The sequence below is a fragment of the Paroedura picta genome, chromosome 3, assembly GCF_049243985.1.
Source record: "Paroedura picta isolate Pp20150507F chromosome 3, Ppicta_v3.0, whole genome shotgun sequence".
NCBI classification, from domain to species: domain Eukaryota; kingdom Metazoa; phylum Chordata; class Lepidosauria; order Squamata; family Gekkonidae; genus Paroedura; species Paroedura picta.
The window spans coordinates 94,733,818-94,761,736 of record NC_135371.1 but is presented as its reverse complement, the minus strand read 5'-3'; the positions used below and the strand labels follow the sequence as shown (position 1 = coordinate 94,761,736).

Here is a 27,919-nt window from a genome sequence, read left to right as displayed (position 1 = left end):
AGACTCAATACGGGGTGGTTTGCCAGTGCCTTCCCCAGTCACGACCGTCTTAAAGGATAGTGCAGTAATTTTTCTGCACAACCACTGAGACAGTGTAAGCTGAGAAATGAGCTGTCTATAACAAATCCAAGCTAAGGCAGCTTGTGATTGGTATTTGATTCCCACCTTGAAACTGCATTCACTGACTGGAGGGACTGGTGGATGGGTAAGGCACAAGTATCCCCGAACTCTGGGCTTAGTGCCAGAGATGAAAGGGAGCACACCCTCCAATAACCCCCCCCAGCTTTCTCTGCAGCTTCCATGTTCTCATCCCAGTACCTGAGCAGCCTTTAACATAATGAAGCATACTGAGTTGTGTCATGAAGCTGGACTTGCAAGTCCTTTCCCTCTAGATGCACATGGGCTGGTGTAGAGATATTGGCTCATTTAAAAGTTATGTTATGTATACATTCGGGGGGGTGTACTGTCATGTGGCTCTTTTGATGAATGGTGATTGTTAGTGTAGCCCTTTGTAAACTGCAGAGTTAGTAGCACAGCACTAATGTATTGCTCATATCCTCTAACTGGCAAAATGGCACTTTCTCTCCTTTTTTAAAATAAGAAAGTCCTAGATAAATTGCTCAAATATTGTTCAAGGTCACCCAAATTTCTAGTGTGTAGGACTCCATAATGGGCACACGTGTTCAAGACTAAAGAAGTAAAACCCAACTTAAGCAATAAAGCACAGTATTTGAGAATGTGATGCTGTGGTTTCTACAGGACACCTTTAAAACGCACACAAAACCCTCTTACCATGTAATGCTTCCACTTCCTATTTTTAATGTCACAGGGAATGCTAAGGAATATCAGCTGACAGCTGTGTAAGTAACAAAGCAATCTCTGGCCTTAGATTTACTAGTTGTGAATAGAAGTCCTAACAGCACATGCAGATTTTCTCTGTTAACATTGCTAAGCAAATATGTAGCAATGGCTTGGTTTATGTTGCATAGTTGATTCTGAAATTTTCCATGCAATATCAATGTTCATAGCTCACCTTTGAGGAATTTTCCACAGCTTTCTATCCTCAATAATTCCCATCACTGATTTTAATGTATATCTTCAAACTAGAATGTATTGATGTGTATGTTTGTAAGGCATTATGAGGCTGTGCTTTCCCAAATCCATGAGATTTGTGTCCTAAAAACTTTCCCCCTTTTATTGGATAATCAGATCAGTTTTGATAACTATAATAATTCTCTTGGGTTATTACTCAAAAGTACAAGCAATCATGTTTATCTAAACATTATCACTGTAGTTTTACAACTGCAATTGTGATTTGACAGCTTCAGCCAACACTATTACTACAACTACTGGTACCCTCATAATATCAATAAGTAACTACACAGAGATAATCATATATACAGCACTTTGGTACTGTCTAGTAAGCCTACAGAAACTAAAATCTAAGCACTAATTATGGTAAATTCTTTCTTCCATACCACTCTTGCTTAAACATATTACCTTGAAAGCTGTAACTGTCTGAAACCTCTGACACCGAGGATAATTTAAAGAGCGACCATTTCGAAGTATCCATGAACAAAATAAAGATTTTATGATTCAAACCAACTGTTTAACCTTCACTACATGACAGCTACAAAATAAACCCTAAGACATTATTAAATACCTAACAGAAACGTCATCAAGATGAAGGGTGGCAAGCAGACTTTCTAAAATAAACACAATATGCTGCTGCTTAGAGACCAACTGCTTTCCCTCTGGGCATATCTATTATGGCCTTCTTTAACAGATGTCTGTATCACTTTACTTACTCCTCATCAGTTCCTTGTCATGTGTTTTTTTACCGGTTACTCCTAAATTTCTGCATTATTGACATGCTCCCTATAAAATGATGGGATTTAAGAAAAACCTACTCAGAATAAGAATGCTCACAGGTTGGTAGACAAATACATTGAAGTTATATGTTATAAATATAATAACTTTTGAATAGTCACAAATTTTGCTTGTCCTTATAATTTACTTAAACATTTCAACATGTGATTCCCATTTACTACAGTAAATTTCTCCAGACTGTATAGTTACAGAGAAACAGATTTTGTGGCTACACATGGGAAAACACCTTTTAACAGCTGTTTCTCCTTGCAGTATTTGTGACAGCTTTATGGGCCATTATGCATGCCTATTCCAAATACAAAGGTGATGCAAACAAAACAAGTTAACCATTTGAATGTCTATCCTTTATAGATATAGATATAAAAATAATGAAGGCAATAAGGGAGATGTTAAGGATTGCAATAAGATCACTGAATTGAATACTGAACATTCTCATGTCTGTAAGACATAACATAAGAGGTAGAACTTAAAGACAAAGGATCAGCCACCTTTTATAATTAAAGAAACAAGACTATTCAAAACACCAGAGTAAGAAAACCTATTTGCATATCTGAAATTATACAGTTTAACATTAATAATAACTGATGCATTGATTAATGATTAATAACGTTTCTGCACCCAAACATTGTTTCTTTATCAGAAAGTGGCACACCCAGGATTGTGAAATAAATAACAGAATCACCATGTGCATTTGTTGTAGTGTACTGGCAAAAAATCTACACATGGTTCACACTTGGATTACTTGTTTAGAGTTCAGTCCTATCATTCCCCTTTCTATGAAAGTGATAATTACTCATGGCTCTGTGGGTCAACATGCCACTTGGGGCTCTTCTGAGCATCATTCTCAAATATGGCACCTGCATTCCAGGAAAATGAGCATCCCCTGCCTGGTGGGGTTTGTGGATGGCAGGTGGTTTAAACCTTTAAACAGCTGCCAATGGAAGAATGAGTAAGTTGTGAGCCTGCCCTGAAGGGCAGGTCTCATGCCAGGAATGGAAGTTAATGAGGCTCTTTTTGTTGATGGTAATTATAACAGTGGCCATCTACAAGCATTACTATTCTAAGGAATCTCTAGAACAGCCCTTCAGTCTTAAAAAAATCTTTGCCTGCCAATCTCTTCATATGGCGGTTACTCCTACTGATGCCTCCAATAAGGTAGATTCTGGTGCATAGCATTGTTGGTCTGTCTGAAGCAGAACAAAATTTGAGTCTAATGGCACCTTTAAGACCTACAAAGTTTTATTCTAGGCGTGAACCTTTGTGTGCATGCACACCTCCTCAGACTATGCACAGGAAAGCTCACACCTAGAATAAAACTTTGTTGGTCTTAAAGGTGCCACTGGACTCAAATTTTGTTAACATTCCACCTTTTTTTTTTTTTAAGAACCACATTTAGTTCAGGCCCTGGCTAGCCTGGTCTTGTCTGATTTAGAAGCTAAGCACATTCAACCCTGGTTAGTACCTGGATGGGAGACCACCAAGAAAGTCCAGGGTTCCTATGCACAAGAAGGCAATGGCAAGCCATTTTTGAACATCTCTTGCCTTGAAACCTCTATTAGATTACCATAAGTCGGCTGCAACTCAATGACACATACGTGTACATTTGGTTCACATTTGGGTCTGGATCCAGAGTTTGCAGACTCATCACTTGAAGTATATGCAACAATCTAGCTTAAAAGTTTTTGTTGTTGTTTCTGAAGAATCAAAGTACTATTTTTATTAAATAGGAGAATGGTCATCATCTAAGATGAAGTTGTTCCAAAAGATCTAAAGCAAAATAAAAATACTGCCCCTTAATTACTGTTGGAATTGTTCATAACAAGCCTAGCATACAACATGACCAATTCTGTCCCATTTTCATTCCCTAAAATGAATTTTATAACAGAAACTTTTTATACAGAAAAGGTCTAGCCCATTTGGTAAGACTGGTGCCCAGCTTATCACATGCCATTCTTCGTGTTTCAAAGTGAATAGTCAATTGTTTTCATATCATGTGAGATTAATGTACTGTTTTCCTTTCTCATGCTGATAAAAAAATCTTAATATGTCTTTTGAAATTCCTTTTCCCATCACTTTTTAAAGAAACTTAACTTTGCATTCTGAAGCATTCAGGTTGGTAAAATTAATTTTACCATACTGGTTTAAGCCCACAAAAAATTGCATATAGCTTGAGACAGAGAAGCTGGCAGGTTCTTATTAGATGCTTTCAGGATGTTCAAAGTCTTGCATCCTGAGGCAAATGTTTTAAAAAAAGATATATAGATTTGCAGAATAATAGTGGTTTTACAAAATAACCACACAAGATTCACTAAACATTAAAAACTGAGGTAAACTCAGACTGTGGTCTCTGTTTGAAACTTCTAAGAGCTCCGCTACTCAGCTGCCTATGGATTATGAAATGTTTATGAATGTACCAACTACAGATGTACCAACAAAGTTTTAAAAACTGCTGGCAGAAAAAAACCTTATGAACAGATGGTCTATATGCTGTTGGTGGATGGGTTCAGCAGAAAAGGTGGCACTATTGAAATGTAGGCTAGCCAACTGACTATGCAAATGTTGTATGTGTATGGAAATGGTATATGAATGGTGTGTATCAAAAGCATGCTATAGGAGAAACAATGTAAGTTGTGCAGAGGGGGAATTGACACAAAAATGACACACAAGAAACTAGAACAAAGGTTATGTCCAGAGGCACCTTCTAGGTGTGAGTTTTCATGTACATGGACATTTTGTCAGATAGATGACACACGAAAGCTTATACTCAGAATAAAACATTGGTGCATGCACACAAAAACTTATACCCAGAATAAAATATTGTTGGTCTTAAAGATGCCACTGGATTCAAACTTTATTTTGCTGTTTAAGACGAGCACAGCTGCCTGAATCAACACACAAGAAACTACTTTCACAATCTGTATGGATATCCCTTACAATATTTGCAGTGTTTTGATTTGATGTGTAGCTTTATAGAATGAAAAAATACACAGATGTTCCATATATTCTAAATATCTGCTCTCTGTGTAACAGGAAACTACATCTTTTGAAGTAAGCATTTCAGAAATTCTCTGACAGAAGAGCATACTGCCAGCTGCCAGACTCCTAGAAGCAGCTTCCTTATTCATGATGGTCCTAAGGTACATTCATTTTTTAAAAAACTAAACATATGAATACCTCTTTCAATATTTGAGGAACTGCTGGTTTTCATTATAAAAAAATGAAAACGAAAAGTCAATTTCCATTGCAAGAAAATCCAGGCATTTCATACCCACACAAAGCAACTTTTTTGGTATCAATTATACTGGAATGCTTCAGAACAAGTACTTAAAAACCACAATTTTAAAGACATGCATTGTGGTAGTAACTCAGGATCAGCTTGTAATAATATCACCAAGAGACCCTGTGCTAGGTACCTGGAACACAGTAGAAATGGTTACCAAAAAGACCATAGGTTCTCTGTTTGCGTTTCACGGTAGCTGGGATATGTATCTGGCATATAGGTGTGGTGAAAATATGGGTGAATCACTACCTCCACCATTAAAATTTCCACCACCACCTTCTGGAAATAAAGTGTCAGAAACAGGAGGCACTTTAATAAGCACGTTTTAAGATCCACGTCCCACTGAGTTCATTGCAACATCCACTAGTTGATGCACTTAGAACTGCAGATGTAACCTTTCAACAGCTCAGTCTTAACCACATTTATTCAGAAGTTACATAGACTTGTTTCCAAATGAACATGCCAAGGGCCTGCCTGTCAGACATGAAAGTAAACCCAGGTATAATGTTATGGCTTTCAGGAGAATTTGCAACGTGTTTGCAACGTAACAGTTGAGTTGATACGATAGAAACGCAACTGGATTCCACTACAAAGGCAGGTATGCATAATGACAAATTACACTATTTTAAATGGCGATTTTTTGTTCAGCAAACAATTTGCTACAAGGATCCCGGTGCGGAAAGCCCCTTTGTCTCCATGGAGAAGTGACCCAATGTTGAGACCCGGGAGGGAAGGATGACGGTACACAAGATACATGGACCTCTAAAGGCTGAAGATTTCTGTCATGTCCAAACATTAGTTGTAATGCACCATAGGTGGTCAGGCTCATCTGCCACACAGTCCGTTTTGTGCAACATTCCACTTGCCTTTCCTAGTAAAGCCTCCATGGGACCCAGTGGGCTGGTTAGGAGAAACAGTCAGAGGCCTGTTAAACTATAACCCCAGCTTTCTTCCTCACTCAGCAGCTCTGTCTCCTGTTTTTAAAGAGCCTTCTTTCCAGGCTAAGTAGCTGCTCAGCTTTTCTTAGCTCACGCCGATCCCCGCGAACAGGGGGGGATTTTTTTTTTTTTTCGTTTTCCTTCCATTGCAGCATCCAAAAAAGGAGACACCCTCCAGTCTCTGAAACTCACTGGAAACCAAAGCAGCCGGACAGGCAGTCTCTTGCCTTTCCCCTCCGCAAAGTCCTTGTCTTTTAAGGCTAGGAGCACAGGCAGTTTCTGCCGACGCTTTCCCAGGCAAGCCCTCCTTTACGAGTCTGCAGCGGGCGGCAACGGAGCTGAGCCTGACGCGCAACAAGTGCCTCTGCAGAGACTTCCCGCTCCTGAGCGGTTTGCAGTAGGGTCTGCCCTCGGTTTTTACCGGAGAGCCCGAGATCTCAAGGGGCTCCGGAGGCTGCCTCGGAAGGCTGCAGTAGTTGTGCGGCCGAAGAGAAACAAAAGGCACCCCACCCCCGAGACAGAAAAGGGCGCCTAGGGGCTGCTTAGTAACCATCCCCCCGCAAGACGCGAACAGCTTAAAGCTCTGCCCAGCCGGCGCAAGTAGGACCCAACGCGTCTGTCTCCTCAGGCGTCTATCTCCCCGAGTTTCCCCCCGACTCGACCCTGACCCCCCCCTTTCCCTGACTCACCCTCGAAATCGTCAAGGGGGTGCTGAAATCCTTGCCTCCGACCAGCCGGAAGCCCCACGGCGAAGGGCCATTCAAAGCCACAGTCTGGGTCATGGCGGGGCTCTGCGAGGCGGCGAGCGCCGGGCGATGCACTGGCCAAAGGGAAAGCCGCGTCCGCTCCACCCGCCTCTCCCAGCCTGGGCTGGTTTCGAAGCCGCTGAAAGCCGCTGCTAATCTCCGGACCGGCCTGACGTCTCTCTGCTTCCCCCACGTAGGGACGAGGAGGAGGAGGGGAGAGGCGGGGCCCTTCGCGCGCAGGGCGGGCGGGACGGAGGCCAACGTGTGGCTCCCAGGCTTCTCAAAGGTGAGCCTGCATTCCTAGGAACGCTTGAGAGATGAAGTAAAGGAGGATTCCTCCAGCCCAACTCTGGTGATTCTTTAAAAAAATATATCCACAGTTTACCTGCTGTTCCACCCCCACCCCCACCCCCATCCTCACCCTCACACAGGCATGCACATCACTTGGCCTGGTTGTACACTGGTGAACTTTTTTTGCTAGTCTATCAGGGCTTTACCACTTGAAGAAGAAGAGTTGGTTCTTATATGCCGCTTTTCTCTACCCGAAGGAGTCTCAAAGCAGCTTACAATCACCTTCCCTTTCCTCTACCCACAACAGACACCCTGTGAGGTAGGTGAGGCTGAGAGAGTCCTGATATCACTGCTCGGTCAGAACAGCTTTATCAGTGCCCTGGCAAGCCCAAGGTCACCCAGCTGGCTGCATGTGGGGGAGTGCAGAATGAAGCCCGGTTCACCAGTTTAGAAGCCCGCACTCCTAACCACTACACCAAGCTGACCCATACTTGGGTGTGGTTCAAATGAGTAGCAGTGTTGGTCTGAAGTAGCACAATAAAATCAGAGTCCGGTAGCACCTTTAAGACCAACAAAGATTTATTCAAGGCATGAGTTTTCGAGTGCAAGCACTCTTTATCAGACTAAGAACTGACCATCATAACAGTAGGAATATAGAAGCAAAAGTTAATCCTGTTACATTAGTAAACTGTGTCACAGCATCCACACACAGCCACATAATTCCCTGCCAAACCAGCCAATCAGACCCCTTTTTTCTTACTTTTTTCTTACTTTTTTCACAGCTCCTTAGTTTCATTTCCACTTTCATTTCCAATGATGCTTGGTTAATGGACAATGTTCCCAGATTCCAGCGCACTCCCCATTTTTTTTCACAGAGTGTGTATACCTCTACAACCCTTTAATATTTGATCCAACCTGGCCTGGATAGCCCAGGCAAACCTGCTCTCATCAGATCCCAGAAGTTAAGCAGAGCCAACTCTGGCTAGTATTTGGGTGGGAGATTTCCAAGGATTTGGGTAGAGTTTCTCCAAGGAACACTAGAGTAGTGGAGCCAGTAAATGGCAAACCACCTTGGAACATCCCTTGTGGCTCCATTACACATGCCATATGATATAATCTGATCCAATTCACACAAGGTGTTGTCACTGCTGTAATATTGTTCTTCTTTTCCACCTGCTTTTTTTCTCAGATTTGAACGGCATCATTCACCATCTGTGGATTTGGCACTGCTCTATCCACTGACGGGTATCTACCTATAGTTGTTAACGACTGCTTAAATCTACCTGTGCAAAGCCCATTAAGAGCTTTGAACTAAGTCAGCGAAAGAGATTTGTGACTTGTGTCTGCTCTGAACAGCCTTCATCTTCAACACATCTCTACTATCCTTCAGAGAAGCAGATCTAGCTCTTGGCATCAGAACTGACCACCACAATGATGGATCCAAGCCTGGTATCTCACTGATAGATAGATATTTATTTGTATATAGCCATAGGCCTTTACAAAATATAAAATACAAGTTTGCAAACAGTAACTGAGGGGGGCTGGACTTTGTATGAACTAAACTGGTGGAGTGGTTCATTTGTTACCCAAATTGCTGGGGAATCATGAATATGGCAAGAGGCAGGGGTAACACAGGATCTTTTGCTACCAATTTTTACTGGGATCTTTCCCTGGAAGAAACCCTTCTTAAATGAAGAAGAGAATTAAGCTTACACTCAGGGGATTTATTTGGGGAAAATATTGAGATACACTCAAAACACACACAGAAGCAAAAACATACATACACAAAGTTCTATAGGGGGACAAGTTCACTAAGTTCTACAGGGGGGACAAGATACTGCACCTTTCTTGGATCCAAGCAGCCAAGACACAGGGTTCACGACATCAGGGGGTGGACAGGATGCCAGGTATGGACCACAACACACACACACACACACACACAATTTGAAATTCCCGGGCCAGCCCCAGTGACTGCCCACTAGGAGGTCCATGATTGTTGATTGGTCTCTGATAATATGAGTACCTGATAGGTGGGTTTGAACTGTGAGGTCACTAGAGTGGGAGGTGTGGAGTAATCTCATCAAGTAGAACAATGCCTTGGCTAGGTGTAATGTGTCACTAATGGCCATGCCTTTGTTTTATCAGGAAGGACAGGGGAAAGACATTTGGGGATAAGAGATACTGCTAGGCAGAAATTACACTGGGCAAGAGAGACAAAAGAAGTTGCAGTTAGTACCTGGAAGGGATACTCCTTTCCTGTAGATAGTCTAATGGCCTTTGGCTGGGGGGGGGGTGATTTAGATAACGTGCACATTTAGCTCAGACAGTTGGGCAAGGAGGAAATGGTCTAGTCCAGCTCAAACCAGATGGAAATCTGGCCTAGCTTTTCCAGGCAAGGAAAATCTAGGGGCTTTCCGCACCGGGATCCTTGTAGCAAATTGTTTGCTGAACGAAAAATCGCCATTTAAAATAGTGCAATTCGTCATTATGCATACCTGACTTTGTAGTGGAATCCAGTTGCGTTTCTATCGTTTCCCACAAGCTTCCGGTCTCAGCAAAAATCGCTAGACAGGAAGCGCTATTGCCAAGCTCGTCCCGCCCCTGACCATCAAGCAGCCAATGGGCAGCCGTTAGCATGCTCCCAAACAGCCCCTTTCCCTTTAAGAAAGGTTTTTTTTAAAAAAAAAACACACACACCCATTGCAACGAATATGTGTTGATTCGTTGCAACGGAGAGACCCATCAGCTGGCAGGTGTGTTTGAGCTGTCGTTTCATCGTTGCCACGCTCCCCCCAAGTGAAAAAAAAAATCCCCCCCCCTCACGGGCCCGATTTTCGGCCGAAAACAGTGTAAAAAATAAAGGGAAAATACATCAGCAAACGGGCTTGTCTGTTGTTTGTGCTTAGTGAATAAACAGCTCTGGGGAGGGACTGAAGCCGGGGAAGCCTCTAAACAGGCTTGCTGGTGGGTTGAACTTCGCTCGCTCGGAGAAAAAAAATGGCGATCGCTTCACCGGAAGATCAGAGGAGAGAGCCAGGGGGAGGGACTTTGTAGAAACCACAACAATGGTAATGCACAGAACTTTCCCGCTAGTGTTGCAGATTGGTTGCAGGAGTGTAGCGCTTTCTGGAGGGTGAATCCACTTTTGGGGATTTCCCTGAAAGCGCTACAAGGAAGCGCTTTTTGCGGATCGGTTTCAGGTGTGTGGCAGATTGTCAACGACGTTGTGCATAATGGCAAATCAGTAGCGTTTTCAATTGGCAACCATTGTGCGATTTTGAAGGTGTGCGAAAAGCCCCCTAGTGAAGCCCAAACAAGATGGAGACCTGGCCTGGCTTCCTGGATTTCTTAAGGGGCCCTACTGACTCCATAGTCAGTCTCTGCCAGGCTGGTTTTGTGTGTGCCACCTGCTCAGAGTCCAGTCATGGGCTTCTGTACATGAAGGTGTCTCTGTGTGAGGCACCCTTCCATTATGGGCTACCTTTAGGGTAACACATTCTCCAATTTTTTTTGAAATTTTCTCAAAAAATATGTTTTCTCTCAGTTTTCTCAGAAATGGAAGAAGAGACTGTCTGACTTATAATTATGCCTTAGAAATTATTGGCTTCCCATAGTTTACAAGCAGAATTGAAGAGGGCATACAAGGCCATCTAGTACAAACCCTATTCAATGCAGTATTAGTCTAAAGCATCCATCAGAAGTATCTGTCCAACCACTACTTAGCAGCCTCTATTATTTTTATTTTGGGATTTCTAAACTGCCCCTCTCCAAAATTGGTCTCAGGGCAGTGTACAACAGTAAAAAGAATACAAAGTACAAATACATTTGAGTTTCCTAACTCCGATTAACCCTCTGCTAGTTCACACCCAGCACAATTATTTAAAACGAATTGATCTTTGACGTCCCTAGTTATAGGACTGTCCCATGTTGCACAACTGGATATCAGCTGTGAGGCTTTTTTTTTTGCAGAGAAAGTCTTTTTGCTCTGCCAAGACTTGTCCACTGACTTTGATACAGTAAAGGAACTGGTGGCTTCTTGACTATCTCAGGGTTCTATTTTATAGAATTACAGAGTTGGAAGGGGCCATACAGGCTATCTAGTCCAATCTCCTGCTCTGTGCAGGATCAGTCTAGCATCCAGGATAAGTATCTGTCCAGCTGCTGCTTGAAGATTCCAAGTGAGGGGGAGCTCACCACCTCCTTAGGCAGCTGTTTCCACTGCTGAACTATGATTGTGAAAATTCTTATCCTGCTATCTCGGTGGCTTTGTTTTACCCATAGGTTAAAGCCATTACTGCAGCCATTAAAGCCATTGCATAGTTTAAAGCCTATCCTCTGCTGCCAAAAGGAACTTTTCAAATACTGGGGGAAAAAAATCACGTCCCCTCTCAGCCTCCTTTTTCTTCCTTCGTTCCTCCTGAAGTTCTCTGTTCATCCAAATAGGCTTCCTGGATGCCTTACCATGTTTTCATCTTGCTGGAATAGACATGGTTTGAGGAGATTCTACCCTTTATTTGCTCCTTTCTCTTCCAGCATTCTTCCATGGGATGACTCTCATCATGTCTCTGAGTTTATTAAAGTCTGCCCTACTCACATGATGAACTTCCTTAGCCACCACCCCCCATCTCAAAAGGAATTATAGGAGGACATGTTTGCTCCCCTCCAGGGGGCCCTCCTCTTTCACTCTATCCACCAACTCTTGGTCAGTATTAAGTAGAGTATGGCCAAAGCTCTCATAGGTTCTTCCACCATTTGATAAATGTCAGCCAGGCAGGTCAGAAAGTTGTATGATTAAGCACAGTTTGTTTCTCAGCACACATCAGGGAAATTGAAATCACCCATAATTACAAGGTCCTCTTGCCTGGATATTCTATCAAGCTGCTCAAGGAGGGCAGCACCCTGGTAAAGCAGTCTGTAGCAGATGCCAACCACTATCCTCGTTGTTTTTCCTTCCTTTAACTTCACCTAGATTCTTTCAACTAGACTATCAGTCTCCTCTTTTAGTATTTCTTGACAGGCAAACCCTCTCCTTGACTGACAAGCCACTCCACCTCCTCTTTGACCTTTTCTCTTTGACCTTTTCTGGACAAATAAATAAAATAGCCACAATGAGATCTTTATAGTTTTACTTTACATGGTATAGCAAAAGCCTTGGCCGCTTGGACAGTCCCTTCCTCTCTTCCTTCTCCCTCCTCCCCGTTCCTCTTCTCTCCCTTAAATGAGTCCTTTAACAAATTGATTCTAGTTTGTCCTTCTCTTTTTCTTTCCAGACATATCAGACACCCTCTTCTATCATTTCAATGATCTCTAAGCTAAGGAGAAGGCAAGTTAAGCCAGAAAGAAACCTAGAATGGTTACTGAGTCTCTGCAAAGCTGCATCAAGAATCCCAAGCAGATAAAGAAGTGATCCCAGTTGGACCTCCATCAAAGGAAAACGAACAAATGCTGAAGTGAAAACAAGAAGAGAAACAAATTGAAGATTTGTATATTCGGAAAGGCCACTAACATAAGAATCAGACTTTGAACAATGATATCCCTCTTCTTTGCCAAGCTTCTGATACCAACCAAAATATTATTATTGGTAATGTCAGTGGGTCTACCTGAACACTGTGTTATAGCAGATGTCTTACAATATATGTAAAACCTTTTTTTCCTTTTCTGTAAACATCTGAAATTTCTGTGAATTCTGTAATATTATTAAAACAATAAAATGAAAAAAAAAGATTGTCTGCTTTGCAACTGAAAGACAATATAGACAGCAAAGTCATATATTGGTTGGGTTATCCCACACAAACCCCAGAAAGGAGAGGGCATTGTGACCCATGGTTTTTTTTAAAAAATCATTGACTTAATGAGATCTGTAGATCTGTTATTTACTGTAATTATCAGAATTAATGGAATAATCCTCTACTGAACATTATATAAAGGACATTTATTGATATATTTATTAACTGGGAAATCCCTAATTTTATAGAATTATTATTATTTATTATATTTGTTACCCACCCTTTCTCTACAGACTCAGTAAAGGACAGGACAGTCTTTGCAAGGAAAAACTAAGGAGCTTTTGTTTCAAACAGAAAAAAACCATTTGTACTTGTTTAGACTTAGGTGTAAAAGGTAGAACTGTCTATCTCCCCACTCCATTTTCATAACACTATTTTAGTATCATTCCATTAGTACAGAAATTGCTGAAACCTTAACTAAAAATTCAAAATATTCTATAGCCTTGGTATTAAGAAACTTCTGAATTAGTTTAGGAAACCACATGTTGGAGGTTTCCTTGAAAAATCCTAACATTGGATGAGAAATGGGCACGGATTTTTACAAATCATTTTATTATTAGATGGTTATCTCAGTGAATGTTTCAGTGACTGGAAACATCTCCTTTTAATGTGCCAGACTAGCAAGTAAAGCAATGTTTTGTATCAACATTGTGTGTTTTTCAGTTCCAACCACTTTTTTCTTTTTCTAGGGAAAGATACAGGGTTCTTTTGTAAAGAAGTGATTATGTTTTGTGGTTTTCTGGAGTATGGTACCATATAAAATTTTCAGTCTCTGCAGCTTTTTCAAGCCATATTTTTTCCACTGGCAGCAATCCTGCCTTCTGTTAGTGAGGTTTTAAAGGCAACTCTCTCAGTGACGTAGAGTATACTCCAACAGACTGTCTAGAATAAAGCACAATAGAAAATAACAGAATACCTTTAAAAATATTCTACACATACAATGAAAATCATGATAGTTGACTATGAGGCAACACTTCTTTGAGGTAATAGTTTAATTTTATTTATTGAATTTGTAGTCCACCCTATCCCAAGTCTTCTGGGCACAAAAAAAGTATTCTGCAAAAGTACAAGCAAACAAAATCATGAATCTATTTTCCTGGTGCAACCATGCACAACTGCATATGGAATAAGATAATATTTGCTTGCAAAAAATGCACAATAACTATGTTTGCTCTGGGTGGGTTCTTGATTAATCTCCCAGGAAAAGATGCAAATAATTGCATTACCTGAATGAAACAAATGGCATAATTGGTTTCTTGATGACCCCAAATTGTAGAATAGGAGACTGACTAGGTGGGCTTGCTTAACTGAGTTTTAGAGGTAAGAGGGGAACAAAAGGCTGATGGAATTAGCAACATTCTTAGAAAATTTATTGCCTTGTGGATATGCATTGCTATGTTTGAGTGGGGAGAGAAAGACACTGGCTAGTCAGTCCCTGCAGGGCCCCAATGAGTGACTCCAAGGGCAGGTCCTGGAAGCATGGCATTTGGCTGGTATGTAGAATTCCATTTCTGCTTGGGAACAGATAGCACAATTTGGTCAGTTTGGGTGCAACTGACATCCATTTGTACTTTTCATCCAGGCAAGGCAATTACAGGGCAATGCAATTCAATATGGAGGTGATAATTGAAGAAGGGTATATAATGGATACCTCTCTACACCCTTCCTCCTGCAAGGGGAATTTTCCCTCTCACATAGTCACTGTTTGATCTCCTTGGCTTTATTCAGTCCTGGGAGCTTCTGGAACATTGTATAGCTGTCATTATTTTAAAATCCCTTTGTCAGAATGGCATTGAGGCTTTTTTCCAAACAAACAAAATAAAAATCATTTTGAGAGGAGAACGACTGAAGATGGTGCCATAACATCTGGGCTTCTGTCCGGCTCTTAAGCCATGCTGAGGGTCAGGAGCAACCGCACCTGGCGGACCTGAGCAGATACGCAAATCTCCTCGCTGGTCGCCCCAGGAACCGGGAATGGCATCCTGAGGGTCCTACAGATCCGTGGAGAGGGAGAGAGACGAAGCTCTCCGGATCAACCGCGGCATGTGCTTAAGGTCATGATGGCGCCCTTGTCGTAAATAACTTTCTAAGCCTGAAACGACCAGCTTGACTCTACATTCTTCCCAGATCATCTTTTACTAGACTGACAGGAGCTGAAGTCTACAACAGTAAGGATTGAAAGCTTTCTGGTTTTTCCTTTTCTTTCCCCACAAGCTCTTCCCTCCCCTCCTCAACCAATTTACAAGTGAATTCCTTCTTTCGTCCAGTGAGAGGCTCCCAGCTAATTATACCCACTAACCAAACAAAGAGAGAGCTTAAGAAAAAAGAGACTTTAAAGCTTTGCTGGAGAGAGTTCAGTGGGGGAAGCTGACTTGATACGGAGATTGACAAACTGATAATTTGGGATTGCTCGTGCTCCCGCGAGACCTCACGAGACTTTCTGATTATACTTTGTGACTGCCTAGAACCATGGAAAAATTAACTAAGGCACAGCTTTTCCATTTGTTATGCGAAGGGAACTCAAAGATACTGAAAGCAGTCAATAAGGTGGAAAAGGAAATCCGAGGGACAAAGGGGGAGCTTTTGGATGGAGCCGACGGTCTGGAGAGAGCAGTTGAAGAGGACACAGCTCAGTCAACAATACAAACGAGAATTCAATGTTTGGAAGTTAATCAATAGGAGGGGGAGAGAGCTAGGGACGTAAAAATCCAAAGCACCTTGGAAGAACTTGGGAAAACAGATTTAAGGAAGGAAAGCACCGAAAACCTGGAAGTCTATTTAGAGCAGGAAGTTATTTGGATCAGCAAAATAAAAAGAGTCTATTCAAAGGCGACAGCACGCAAAAAGCTATCAGGAGATATCTCTGTGTGACCAGAGGAAGAGATCCAGATTGATAAAGTATACAGAGCCTACTTAAAGGCGACTGCAAGCAAGAATCAAGCAAGAGACTTCTTTGGCCCTGACAGAAGGACAATCAGAAATACTCTACTATGGAAAAAAACACAATTTCATTTTCTGCAACCACCTGAAGGATGTGTTGAACAGTGGAGCATTCTCCTGGTTTCCTGTGGGGAAGAGACAGCAGCAGTAACTCTTAGGACAGGACCAATATATGAAGGGAACTGACTTTATATCATCTAAGACAATAATAGAATATATTCCTATAATAGATTATACTCTTATATGTATCAACAATTACTCTGCTAAGAAAGATGGTAATAACTTCTAGATCAGGATCAATATGTGATGGGAACTGAATATGTATGCCAATATGTTTGCTAAAAGAAGATGACAAACTATACTTCATATGTATTAACAAGACAGCAGCAGTAACTCTTAGGTCAGGGCCAATTTATGAAGGGACTGACCGTATATCACTTAAGATAATAATAGAATATATTCTTATAATAGATCATATTCTCATATGTATTAACAATCATTTTGCTAAGAAAAATGGTAAAAACTTCTAGATTAGGATTAATAGGTGATGGGAACTGAATATGTATGTTAAAAGAGGATGGGAAACCATATCAGCTGGTCGCTTTTTTCTCTTTACTTTTCTGTAAATGCTTCATATAATAATAAATAATAAAATTATTTAAAAAATTAAAAAAATAAAATAAAAATTATTTTCAAAAAGATGAGTGATGTTGGAATTGAAGAATCACTTTTCTTTTTATCAGCCACCTAATTTTTAGTTTCTAATTTTCTGTTACATGCTTTTATTACAGATAATATGAATTCTTTTACACTGAGAGGATTCTTGCACTGTTTTTATCCCAAAACACATTTGTTTTACATTGTCTTCTATAGAGTCCCCCTGAACTCTCCCACTGGTTCTTAGAAAGTGAGCACTCAGAGCATGTACTACAACTCCCTCCCTTTTTGAGGTGACTGAAGCTCTACCTCACAGACCTATTCTGTATGGCAGTGGCTAGAGGGGCATGCCGCTCTCCTGCCATCTTGGGGGTGGGAGACTGCCCTGGTCAGCTCAACAGCTCTGCAGCACTGACAGGGGCATTCGGTGTCTCTGAAGGGCCATTATGCATGGGGCCGGCAGGGCCATGGATGGCAGCCGTGGTGTCACAGGGAAAGCAGAAGAATCCACGTTCCCTTGCCATGGGCTATACACGGCTCTGCCCTGGGCTGGTGCTGGGATGGTAGCAGCGTCATGCACAAATGGGATTAGCCCTGCTGCCGCTCTGCAGACTCCCCGGCCCATGCATAATCAGTCAATCACAAGCGTATTAAAAAATACACCCCTGATTTCCCCTTACAATTTAATCAGGGTTCCACCTTCTCTTTCATAGGTTTCACTTCACACATTTTCTCTGCCAAATCACTGCCTTAGATGAAAAAAACCTAGTGCACTCACTAGAGTTTATCCACATAGGAATTTTTCAGCTAAGATTTTTAACCCTCTCTCTCTCTGACCAGTTTCAGACTCAACCCAGATTGAACTGTCTTCCCTCCAGCCTGCAGTGAGTATAACAAGTCCCACTCAGTTGTGGCTGGCCAATCACAGGGCTCAGAGAATCCTGTAGCCCTAGTTTTTATCTGCCTAGTGAGGAATTTTAATTCTTCACTCACTGTTGCTGTTGTTTCAGCACTTAGAGCAGGCTTTCTCAACCAGGGTTTCATGAAACCCTGGGGTTCTTGATGGCCCTGGAAGGGTTTCCCAAATGGGTGGGAGTTCATTAACTTTTAAATGTATTTTTAAATTTCTTAAACATTTATCAGGAGATATGGCCATATATGATCATGTTGACCTGCCCCCCCCTCCAATGGTCAATGGTGGGCCTGGAGGTGGGCATGTACACAGCTATGCTTCTCAACCATATTTTACACAATCACGCCTCTTCTGGTGTTTCTTGAAGACTGAAGAATGCTTCAGGGGGTTCCCTATGGTAAAAAAGTTGAGAAAGCCTCATTTAGAGCCTCATTTTCTAAGTGCTGTCCATTACAGGGTATCACAAGCAAACTATCCCTGAAAATGAGGAGAGATCTGGCCACTAACAGCAGTATTGCAATACTTGTGTGACTTCTGTGCTAGGAATGCTACCAAGTTAGAGGTACAGAGGATAAAACTATCAGAAAAACCGGTTCCTAAATAGTCTATCTTCTAATTGTATATGATTAGTAGAAACATTTCTGGTTTTTCTACAATGGTTTCTTCTTTCTACCCACATACTGAAGTAGAGGTTTTCTTGTTCCCAGGTGAATATCTCAAGAACATTCTTTAACTGGCATTTCCAGCTATTTCCTCTGTGGATAATGATTCAGTACAGCCATGCAAAATGATAGCTAGTATCTTAAAAACAAGAACCACTTGTCCTACCAATGGTATTTCCAGATACTCATAATGTTTCTTCACCAGCATTGTAGGATTGGAAGATAGTCACAAAAAGTCTGAGGCAAGACACTGAGCTCAGAGATTTATCAAGATAACCCGATTCTGTGATATTTGGGAGATGGATTGTTAAATCATTTGGCAAGAACAACTTTAGAACTTTTGTGTAAGAAGACCAAAAATCTGTTGCAGCTCCTGTTAGTCTTGGTTTAGAAACCTTCTCAAGTGCTGCAAAGTGTCTTTGTTTTAAAAGACAACCGTATGGCTAACCAAGCAAAACTGTCTTTACAAATAGCTGTCTGCAATGCCTTTCCATAAGTGGGAGCAGGACTGGCAGCAGATGGGGCTAGTGGAAGTCACTTGGAAAATAAAGCAATTTTTAAATTATAGCCCAGAAGCACCCTGTGCCTAAAGATGCTAGTAGTAGATTATAGTACATCTTAATATGGTTTAACTGGTTGCCGTGCCTTGAAATCAAGTGTGAGATTCCTTTTAGAACAACAACAGCTGAGTAAAAGTATGAGGCTGTTATTTTACCAAAATATCATGTCTTTAAAAGAAAAAGAATTGGTTCTTATATGCTGTTTCAAAGCAACTTACAATCTCCTTCCCTTTCCTCTCCCCACAACAGACACCCTGTGAGGTGGGTGAGGCTGAGAGAGCCCTGATATCACTGCTCGGTCAGAACAGCTTTATCAGCGCTGTGGCGAGCCCAAGGTCACCCAGCTGGCTGGAAGTGGGAGAGCGCGGAATCAAACTCGGCTCACCGGATTAGAAATCCACAGTCCTAACCACTGCACCAAGCTGGCTCTTCCTGTTCTGCAGTTTTCCTTAACATTTCCATTTAAACACTGTAGTATGAAGTGGCTTGGAGTCACAACAGGCATAAGAGAAGATGCCTGAAACCACATGGGTACAAATGAACATATGTTTGCTTGTATATTTGCAGTTGTGGGTACTAGTATGTGGCTAAATCAAGATGTCATTTCAGAAAATACATTGACACAACAGTATTCCCAGAATAACAGAGAAAAATAATCAATTCAGATATGAAAATGTTTTGAATAATTCTTAGGATCAAATGATTATCGTGTTCCAGTTGAATCGGTAATGCATTATATTTCACATTTTCTCTTAGAAACTCAGTTGGTAAATGAAACCTTTGCAGCCTTTCCATTTTAATAAGAAAAATAATATGTTTTGGAAATCCTGTTAACAGTGACATCCATCAAATGTAGAAACATATGTTATAGTTACGTCACTCAAAGGTTCCAGCTGAATGAGTTTTCTGAAAGAGCTCTTATTGCACTCAGATGTAATGCAGCAAACACGAAACACCAAACACCATTTAATTTTATCCATTGAGAATTAAAACAGTGTGCTTGAAAGCCAAAGGAGGTAGGAAAAGTAGGAAGATATGTTTATGGCCCTCCTGCATTAAGTCTGGCCCTTGGCACAAGTGTGTGGGTTTCTCCTTCCATTAGAATAGCAGTTTCACATATTTGTGGTTATTACACAAATAACAAAACGATGGGATATTCAAATGAGAACACATTTTTGATAGCAGAAAATATTTTAGTGGGAAGTAGCTAAATGAATCATAGACTGGAACATTCTCATTTATTGAATACACTGAAAGTAATTACTAGCCTAATGATTTGTGCCATTTGTGATCATCCGTTCTTCCATAAGAGGGGAAAAACAGTCACTAGTGAGTATACAGGTATTTCAAGTTCCCCAGTAAACAAATTGAGGCTACAGGGGTCAAAAGGCAAGGTATCAGAAAACCCTTTGCAAGTTCCTGTTTTGCATCCTTAGCTCTGTTTGAAATGAGGCAACCTTTCAGTATTTTATTTCTAAGAATAGTAATCACCCATTTCAATAATATTTTTAATTTTGGTCATTTGTACACAGCTTAACATCTCTGTCTTTTGATTTCATGAACAGGGAAATCCTGTTGGTTTGGATGCAAATTGTGTTATAATAACTCTTGCATCCTTATACTAATCTCAAGAACCTTTTCTTGATCACAGCCTCATAAAAAGGCCTAAGCTGATCCTAAACATATTGTGATATTAACATAAAGTGTACACAATTTTATACCAAACTAGTAGATAAGCCTGTTGTATGCCTAATAAAACAGGCAATAGCCTCCCCGCCCCCCGCAGCAGCGGCAGTGCAAAGATCGCGCAGGTGGCAGCGGAACGTTAGGGGGTGGGGGAAGGAAGCAGCCATTTGCCCCTCCCACTCTGGGTCCCCCCAGAGCTCCGCATGGTGCAGGGAGGCAGGCATCCCATCCCCGCAACCCCCAGAGGCTGGATCCTTCAAACTGGCAGTGCAAGGAATTTGCAGGGGGATATCCTTCCCATATTCCCTTCCATTCAGTGATCTGGCCATTCCCCCGCCGTTTGTGTGACATGAGAGCCCTGTGGAGCACTGTGGAGGCAGCCGCGGGGCTTTGGGAGAAGGGCAATGTGGCAGCCATTCCCCCATCCTTCCTTGGCACTGTTGAGATTCGGGCGGAGTGCTGCGCAGGCTGGTGGGTGGTGCCGCTACCATCTGGGTGGCTGTGTTCATGGCGGCTGATTCTGTGCAAGGGAAAGTCAGGCACTGAGCAGCCATAGGCAGTGCCGTGTGGGCATGGCGGGAATGTGGCTGGCCACCACGGCAGCTGGGTAAGCGTGTCATGTGGCCCAGGTGGTAGCCGGGCACGGTGCCCTGCATGCAGAACACGGGTGGAGTGGCGGAGACTTGGAGATGAGGGGTGAGGGGTGAGGGAGGGGTGAGGGAGGCAGGGGCAGCACCCTGATTGGTCCTATTGCAACTAGGACAACCTGGACTCTCTCCACCCCTAGGCCGGTTTCACAATTATTAAGAGGAAACATGGATAAGGATGACTGTGTATTGTATGGTAGGGCTTAGAATTGCCACTTCATCAGGCTACATCATAGGAAGGCTCTTATCTATCAGCTTCTTTCTTTCTCTCTCTCTCTCTCTCTCTCTCTCTCTCTCTCTCTCTCTCTCTCTCTCTCTCTCTCTCTCTCTCTCTCTCTCTCTTTCTTTCGGCCACCAAGGTTCATGGCAGGATGGATCTGTTTTATTGAATATTTGCATTAAATATTATTATTATTTTAACTGCTTAAACAGCAATATATAAAAGTTGTCATCCTTTCCTGATTGGGTTCCATGGTGTTATTAAATTAAGATATTCTGTTGAGAAGCAGATATAGCCATTGTTCCTTGTAGTATGTCATTGCCTTAAATTACATCTGATAGTGGCAGTCTAATTTGTTTAATAAGTCTTAAAAATATGCCACCGTTAAAATCGCTCATCTATCAAGCAGGGTAGGATGCATGGCTTCTGAAGACACAAGTGAGGTATAATTAACCAGCAGAGAGAAACAGACCTATCCAATGGCAATACAATAAATATATTTATAAAAGAAAGCAATGTGTCCTTTTATTGTAGTTTTCCTTATTTCTTTATTCTGTAGGACTTCTGTCAAAATGGAATCCAGGTAATATCCATTTTCAGTGAGATTCTTTCATCAGTGACAAGTCCTCTGAGTCTTCAGTATATTTATATTTAACCGCTCCTGGCGGAGCAGAAGAAATAAAGCAGTACGGGCAATAAAGCTGCCCAGCGCCTTCCCTGGGGCCTGGGGACCGTTTTGAAGATTGGGGGGAAGGAAAAAGCTCTCCAGGCCCCAGGGAAGGCGATCCGCGGCTCCGTGAGCCGCGGCTCGCCTTCCCCGGGACCTGGAGAGCTTTTTTCCAGACCGGGGGGGGGGGGGAGGAAAAAAGCTTCCCAAGCCCCGGAGAAGGCGAACTGCGGCTCCGCGAGCCGTGCATCGCCTTCCCCGGGGCCTGGAGAGCTTTTTTCAAGATCGGGGGGGAAGGAAAAAAGGGGCCTGGATAGCTTTTTTCCAGATGGGGGGGGGGAGGAAAAAAGCTCCCCAGGCCCCTAGCGTCCGCTGAATTTTGGTTTCAGCGGGCTCTACTACTAGTCAATTTTATAAGTATTGAGAATTTAAACCTTATATATATATAATAATATAATACTGGCCATAGGCTCACATAGGTATGGGGATACCGTTTCAACACAGACACTTTTCTTTCTTTTATGAATATGTTTATGGTATTGCCATTGGATAGGTCTGTTTCTCTCTGTTTAGTTTAATTATTAGACCCTCCTTCTTATAGTCTTGTATAATTAACCAGCAGCCTGACAGACCACAATATATGATGAGTTGAACCCTCTGTCCTTCCATAGTTTATTTTCTCCAAAGCTAGCCACAACATGGGTTTCCCTGAAAGACTCATTTTTTGTACTGAAGCCCAACTGAGGGCCAAAGGACTATGAAGACTGGAAGTCAAGCTCAATTCACTCACCTATTTTTCTCTTAAAATTGGATTATATCCAATATACAACTGGGAGGCAGTATCATCTGTAACTTGAAACAGAGTGTTTCAGCAAAAGGCTCAATACCCTTTAATCAAGTTCTGATGCTTGGATAATACTATCGCTATCCTTGTCCCTGACCCGTAAACTCCAGCTGGCACGGAATACAGCTGCTAGGGTCCTCACTGGAGGGCCCATATCCAGCCTGTGCTGAGGCAGCTGCATTGGTTGCCAGTCTTGGCCCAGATCAGGTTCAAGATTCTGGTCTTGACCTTTAAGGCCACCTGAGGCTTGGGCCCTGCCTATCTGAGGGACTGCTTGTCTCCTTCTGCCACCACAGGGCTCTCCACTCTGTGGGTGCTAATATATTGGAGGTCCCTGGCCCTAAGGAAGCATGCCTGGCCTCAATCTGGGACTTTTCAGTGGAATGAGCTCCAAGGAGAGCTGAGGACCCTGACGGAGTTTTCAGAGTTCTGCAGGGCCCACAAAATGGAGCTCTTCAACCAGGTCTTCATGAGAGGCCAGGGCTAGGAACAAAGGGGCCCCTCTATGGGCTATCTGGTGAAATCTAACATATCTCACCCTGGGGGGTGGATGGCTGCTGGGATGGGGGTGATTATGCCACCAATCTTGTTTTAACTTATCCTAGCTCATGTTTGTCTGTTCTGTCTTTGGGGTAGTGTTTTTGTGATGTTTTGTGGGGATTTTATGCATTGGACCTGCCACGAGCCAAATAAATAAATAAATAAATAAATAAATAAATAAATAAATAAATAAATAAATAAATAAATAAATAAATAAATAAATAAATAAATAAAATTCGTTTTTCTCAATATGAATCAATACAGTTTTCATGTGTGAAAGGCACAGCCCCAGAACATTACTGCAACGGGATATTTCTATACTAATGTACTAATAGAACTTGATTCCCCCCCCCACACACACAATGCAGGTTAATATTGTAGATGATGAATAGGTCATCTGTTCTCCTTTTGTATAATTTTCTTATTTCTGGTTTTAAAAATTCTTTATTTTTAAAATGGTGTCTTATTTGATCAATAATAATTCTTTTGATTGATTCACAACCCAGATTTTTTTAGAGATCTTATAGGGCCTAAAACAAATTTAGCAACTCAACAATAATCTATCAAGGATTAAATGTAATAAATAAATACATACATACATGAATAAATAAATAAACATACAGTCCTACAATAATTTTTTCAAGATGGGACATTTTTGTAAAATAAATTGTTGAGAAATATTTGAATCTCATTGTTTGGATTAAGTCCAAGAAAGCCTGAACCCCAAGGCAGAACTGGCTTCCAGGATGAAAAAAGATTACTTGATTTATAGGCTTGGCTTTGCAAAACATCTCCTTTTGCAATTTAAATCCAAAATAATACATAAATAAAACAGCTGTAAATTGTACCATTTGTTTGTTTAAGAAGTAGAGTTGTTTTTTATACCCCACTTTTCACTACCCAAAGGAGTCTCAAAACAGCTTGCAATTCCTTGCCTTTCTCTCCCTACAGCAGATACCCTATGAGATAGATGGAGTTGAGAGAGCTCTGACAGGAGTGTGAGTAGACCAAGGTCATACAGCTGGCTGCATGTGAAGGAGTGGGGAATCAAACCCAGCTCTCAAAATTAGAAGCCTCAGATGTTAATCACGACACCAAACTGGCTCTGGTTACACAGTCATTTATAAAATTTTATTCATTCATTCATTCATTCATTTAGATTTTTATACTGCCCTTCCCTACGGCTCTGGGCAGTTTACATAAAACATTTTGGAACATTCACATAGAACACTATCAAAATCAATATAACAGTATAACAATAACAACGACACACCAATTGGAACAATTAGAACAGCTAGACTGATATTTAGCAAACATCATCTGTAGTGCAAGCAGTTCTAAAGAATTACATTTCACATTAAAATTTCTTTTACTATAAAACTGTCACCTCCAAGTTGTGAAATGGCTTCACAAATCTGAGTTATCTGGCTACTCCACAGGATAATCATTGTACAAACAGGATAATTGGTTTACTAGAAAATGCAATGGAAACCGCTGGTGGATGTTGGTTATAAGAAATAGTGTAGTTTCATATGTAATCAGTTCAGAAAGACAGACGTCTATTTATTTTGATGTGAGATCTGGCATACGTACAACAGAGGGCAATGCTGATATATGATAGCATATCTCATGTTGGAAAAAGACCATGCTAGCATATCAGAGAAACGTATTCCAGTTACTCAGTTCATGGTTGAGGAGCCATGAACCATTATGCATGGCAGCAACCATGCTGGGCTGCTGCCGGGTCCTTACTTTGGGGTGGCATGCCCCGCTGCTTCCCACATACGCATAGGGGACGGAATCCTCCAGCATAGCATGCAAGTACACACTACACCTGGGCTGGAAGAGCTTGGTGCACTGTTTGGCAGAAGCGGGGGGGAGTGGCATGCTGCTCTCCTGATAAGATGGAGGTTGGCACCGCAGAGCTGACAGGGGTGTACAGTGTCCCTGAAGAGACTCTGGAGGTTGGGGGTGGATTATGCACTGGAGGGCTGTGCATGGCGCCCGCAGTATCGCTTGGAATGCAAGAGTTCCCATATTCACATACCACGGGCCTTCTGGGGCACTGCACCAGGCCAGGTCTGGGTGGCAGCATCATCATGCACAATCAGGGCTGCTCTGCTGCCGCCACCCCAGATTATCCACCCCGTGCATAATAGGTCCATGTGCAGCTTTTTACATGCCACCTGTAGTTCTTCTGACACCATTCCACAATGCTGCACCTGCCCCCTGTTTCAGGAAGCTTGGCTTATGGTTCTCATGTTGAAACAGCTGCCTCTGGAGGCAGCAGAGGATGGGTAGGCAATGTGTCTTTGTAAGGTACATACCTCATGCCATTGATTGAAGTTTAAAAGGCCCATTCTGTCCAGCAGGTCCCCCCACCCTTTTTTTCAGTCTCTGTGCTTTCATCCCAACACCCAGACAACTGCAAGGGAAGAACTGGCAGCAGAAAAAAAGACAGTAAATCCACCAAAACAGCAGCCACCCAGAAAAAGGTTAATCTTTTCTCCATTCTCCATGGCCACTTTACTCTCCTCTAGTTGCCTTGGCAATCTCTTCAAGCTCAGCATAATAGGCTGAGTTTAGGATAGCCAACCCATGCTGGCGATCCATGAGAGATGAGGAGCAGAGATTTATCCTATGATACTGCAATATCATTTCTGCCTGTGTAACCAGAAATGATGTGATTGCATCATGGGACATTCTAATTTAAATTCACCCCAAATATTTGTGGCTTATACCAATCCCAGAGCATCCCACAGTGAGAAATGATGGTTACACAGTGAGAAATGACATTGCAGTCTTTTAGCATATCATTTCTGTTCCTCATTTCCCCTCAACCACACTATTGAATGGCAGCAGGGGACCAAGGATGGGGACAGGAGTTTGCCTGGCCACCCTGAGTGAGAGAGAGGGGGGGGGGAGGCAAAGAGGGAAGACAAGCATGTTCAGACTTTTTGTGAAGAAAGGCTCATGACAGATTAAGAAGAGGGAAGTCAAAAACAATTTCTATTCCTCATTGCCTTCTTGCTCTCTCCTTGGAGCAAGCAGGATGTCCTTGGCCATCTTAATCTGTGCAGAAGCATCCACTGAATCAGTTTGTCTATTTTCATGCTTAATATTAGTAGATATATAGTGTTATTGAGGAGCAGGCTGTATTTTCAAACTACGCCAACCCAAATCTATCACGCTTCCCAAACCTCTTTTTCTTCCTTCCTGACCTCACAACCCACCTGCAAGAGAACCACAGCCCAGTTTTGGGTTCTGAACCAGCTTTGGGAACCACTGGATTGACAAGTTTGTCCTTAAGTGAGAAAAGGCTGAGAGAGAGAAATATCATCTTCTATGGACTGTAGTTCATTGATATGATAACATACTGGAAATCTTTAGCTAAGAACTGTACAGAAGTCATTTTCATCTATGGATCTGTTTTGTATTGGGATATAAAGGCTTTTAAAACTGTCAGGAAATAAAACATCTAGTACAGGGCAAACGTCACCATTTCTATTGTTTGAAATTGTCATCAGGCTCAACTGAAAGTCTTTGGAAAATGAAATGATGGGAAATGAACTCGCTTGGGGGAAAATAGGACGCTATCTGCTGTCAACTTGATAAATACTAAGTTTCATTTGACAAATTTTATGAAGCAGTCGTACCCTGAGACATCTAAATTGTATATAAGTCAAGTGAATATGAACACAAGTATAAAAAACACAAACAGGTGACCAAATATATTTCTCCACACTTATCTGCCTGCACACCCAGCACAAGCAATGGAAAGCATGTTTTTATGAAGAGAATGTATGTCTTTCCATACAAAATGAAAAAAGTGTGTTCTTAAATATGTCCAGTTTGACAGATACCTCTGAGATATTCTGCATACATTTGTCCAAAGAGGTAGTCCTACCTGCTAGTTAATGTTTTGCATCTTGATGTGTTCAGTGTAAAAGCTGAAGGAAGTTATTCTCCCCTCCCACATTCCTCATATCTTAATAGCATTAGATAAAGTAAAATATTTTACAAACTGTTTAATTTTTAATCCTTGTTATTTTCCAGAACTGGATTACTGAAGTATTTATAAAAGTCATAAATGGCTGTGCATTTTTATTTTGTGCATAATTTATATGTATACCAAACCATGCTATGCGAGGTACAATAGGTCAATGAGGCTTATACAGGCAGCACAAAAATCACAAAAGTGAGAGCAATAATGTAATGAAAACTTCTTTGTGGATGCAGCCCCTGAGACCATCAGTGTTTTACTTGTTTTCCTTTAAGCCCCTATACCTTTAAAAGTAGGAATAGAGATAGTACTTTTTTTAGGAGGAATGGAGATATTTTATTTATCAGCTATTTCATTTCAGTCTTTCTTTTTTACTTTTAATTTATTGTAATGAATGATTTTGCTACAATAAGCTATTTCCTGCATCTAAGAGCCAGGCTTCTGTGTCAAGAAATAGCACTTTTTCAGAATTGTTACCATGTCTTTGGAACATGCCCATATATGGTGAAGGGGTATGAGTACATGGAAAATAGGAACAGGGCCTTATATGGGGTACTGGAGAAGATGCTTACTTAGCATAGGTAGATCCCGTAATTTCCCCCCCGAATAATCTCCTTCTGATTGGCTCAATTGGAGACTTCCTGCTCCT

The 27,919-nt window shown here is 41.7% G+C and overlaps 1 protein-coding gene and 1 long non-coding RNA gene across 3 annotated transcripts in view; one reads left to right on the top strand and one right to left on the bottom strand.

Moving 5' to 3' along the window:
- PDLIM4 (PDZ and LIM domain 4) overlaps positions 1–6,946 on the bottom strand; it is a 114,910-nt gene extending 107,964 nt beyond the window's left edge. Inside the window, exon 1 of the mRNA XM_077326893.1 lies at positions 6,798–6,946. Coding sequence (XP_077183008.1) covers positions 6,798–6,890 — 93 coding nt within the window. The 5' untranslated portion in view covers positions 6,891–6,946. The remainder of the gene's footprint in view (positions 1–6,797) is intronic.
- A 105-nt stretch (positions 6,947–7,051) lies between these two features.
- Positions 7,052–12,851, top strand: LOC143832442 (uncharacterized). 2 transcript variants are annotated; one of them, XR_013229265.1, is made up of 3 exons: positions 7,052–7,140; positions 8,335–8,594; positions 12,416–12,851. It is a non-coding gene; the product is annotated as an uncharacterized LOC143832442 (long non-coding RNA). The 2 variants fall into 2 exon arrangements; XR_013229266.1 differs by having other exon boundaries at positions 7,052–7,206.
- The last annotated feature ends 15,068 nt before the right edge of the window (positions 12,852–27,919 follow it).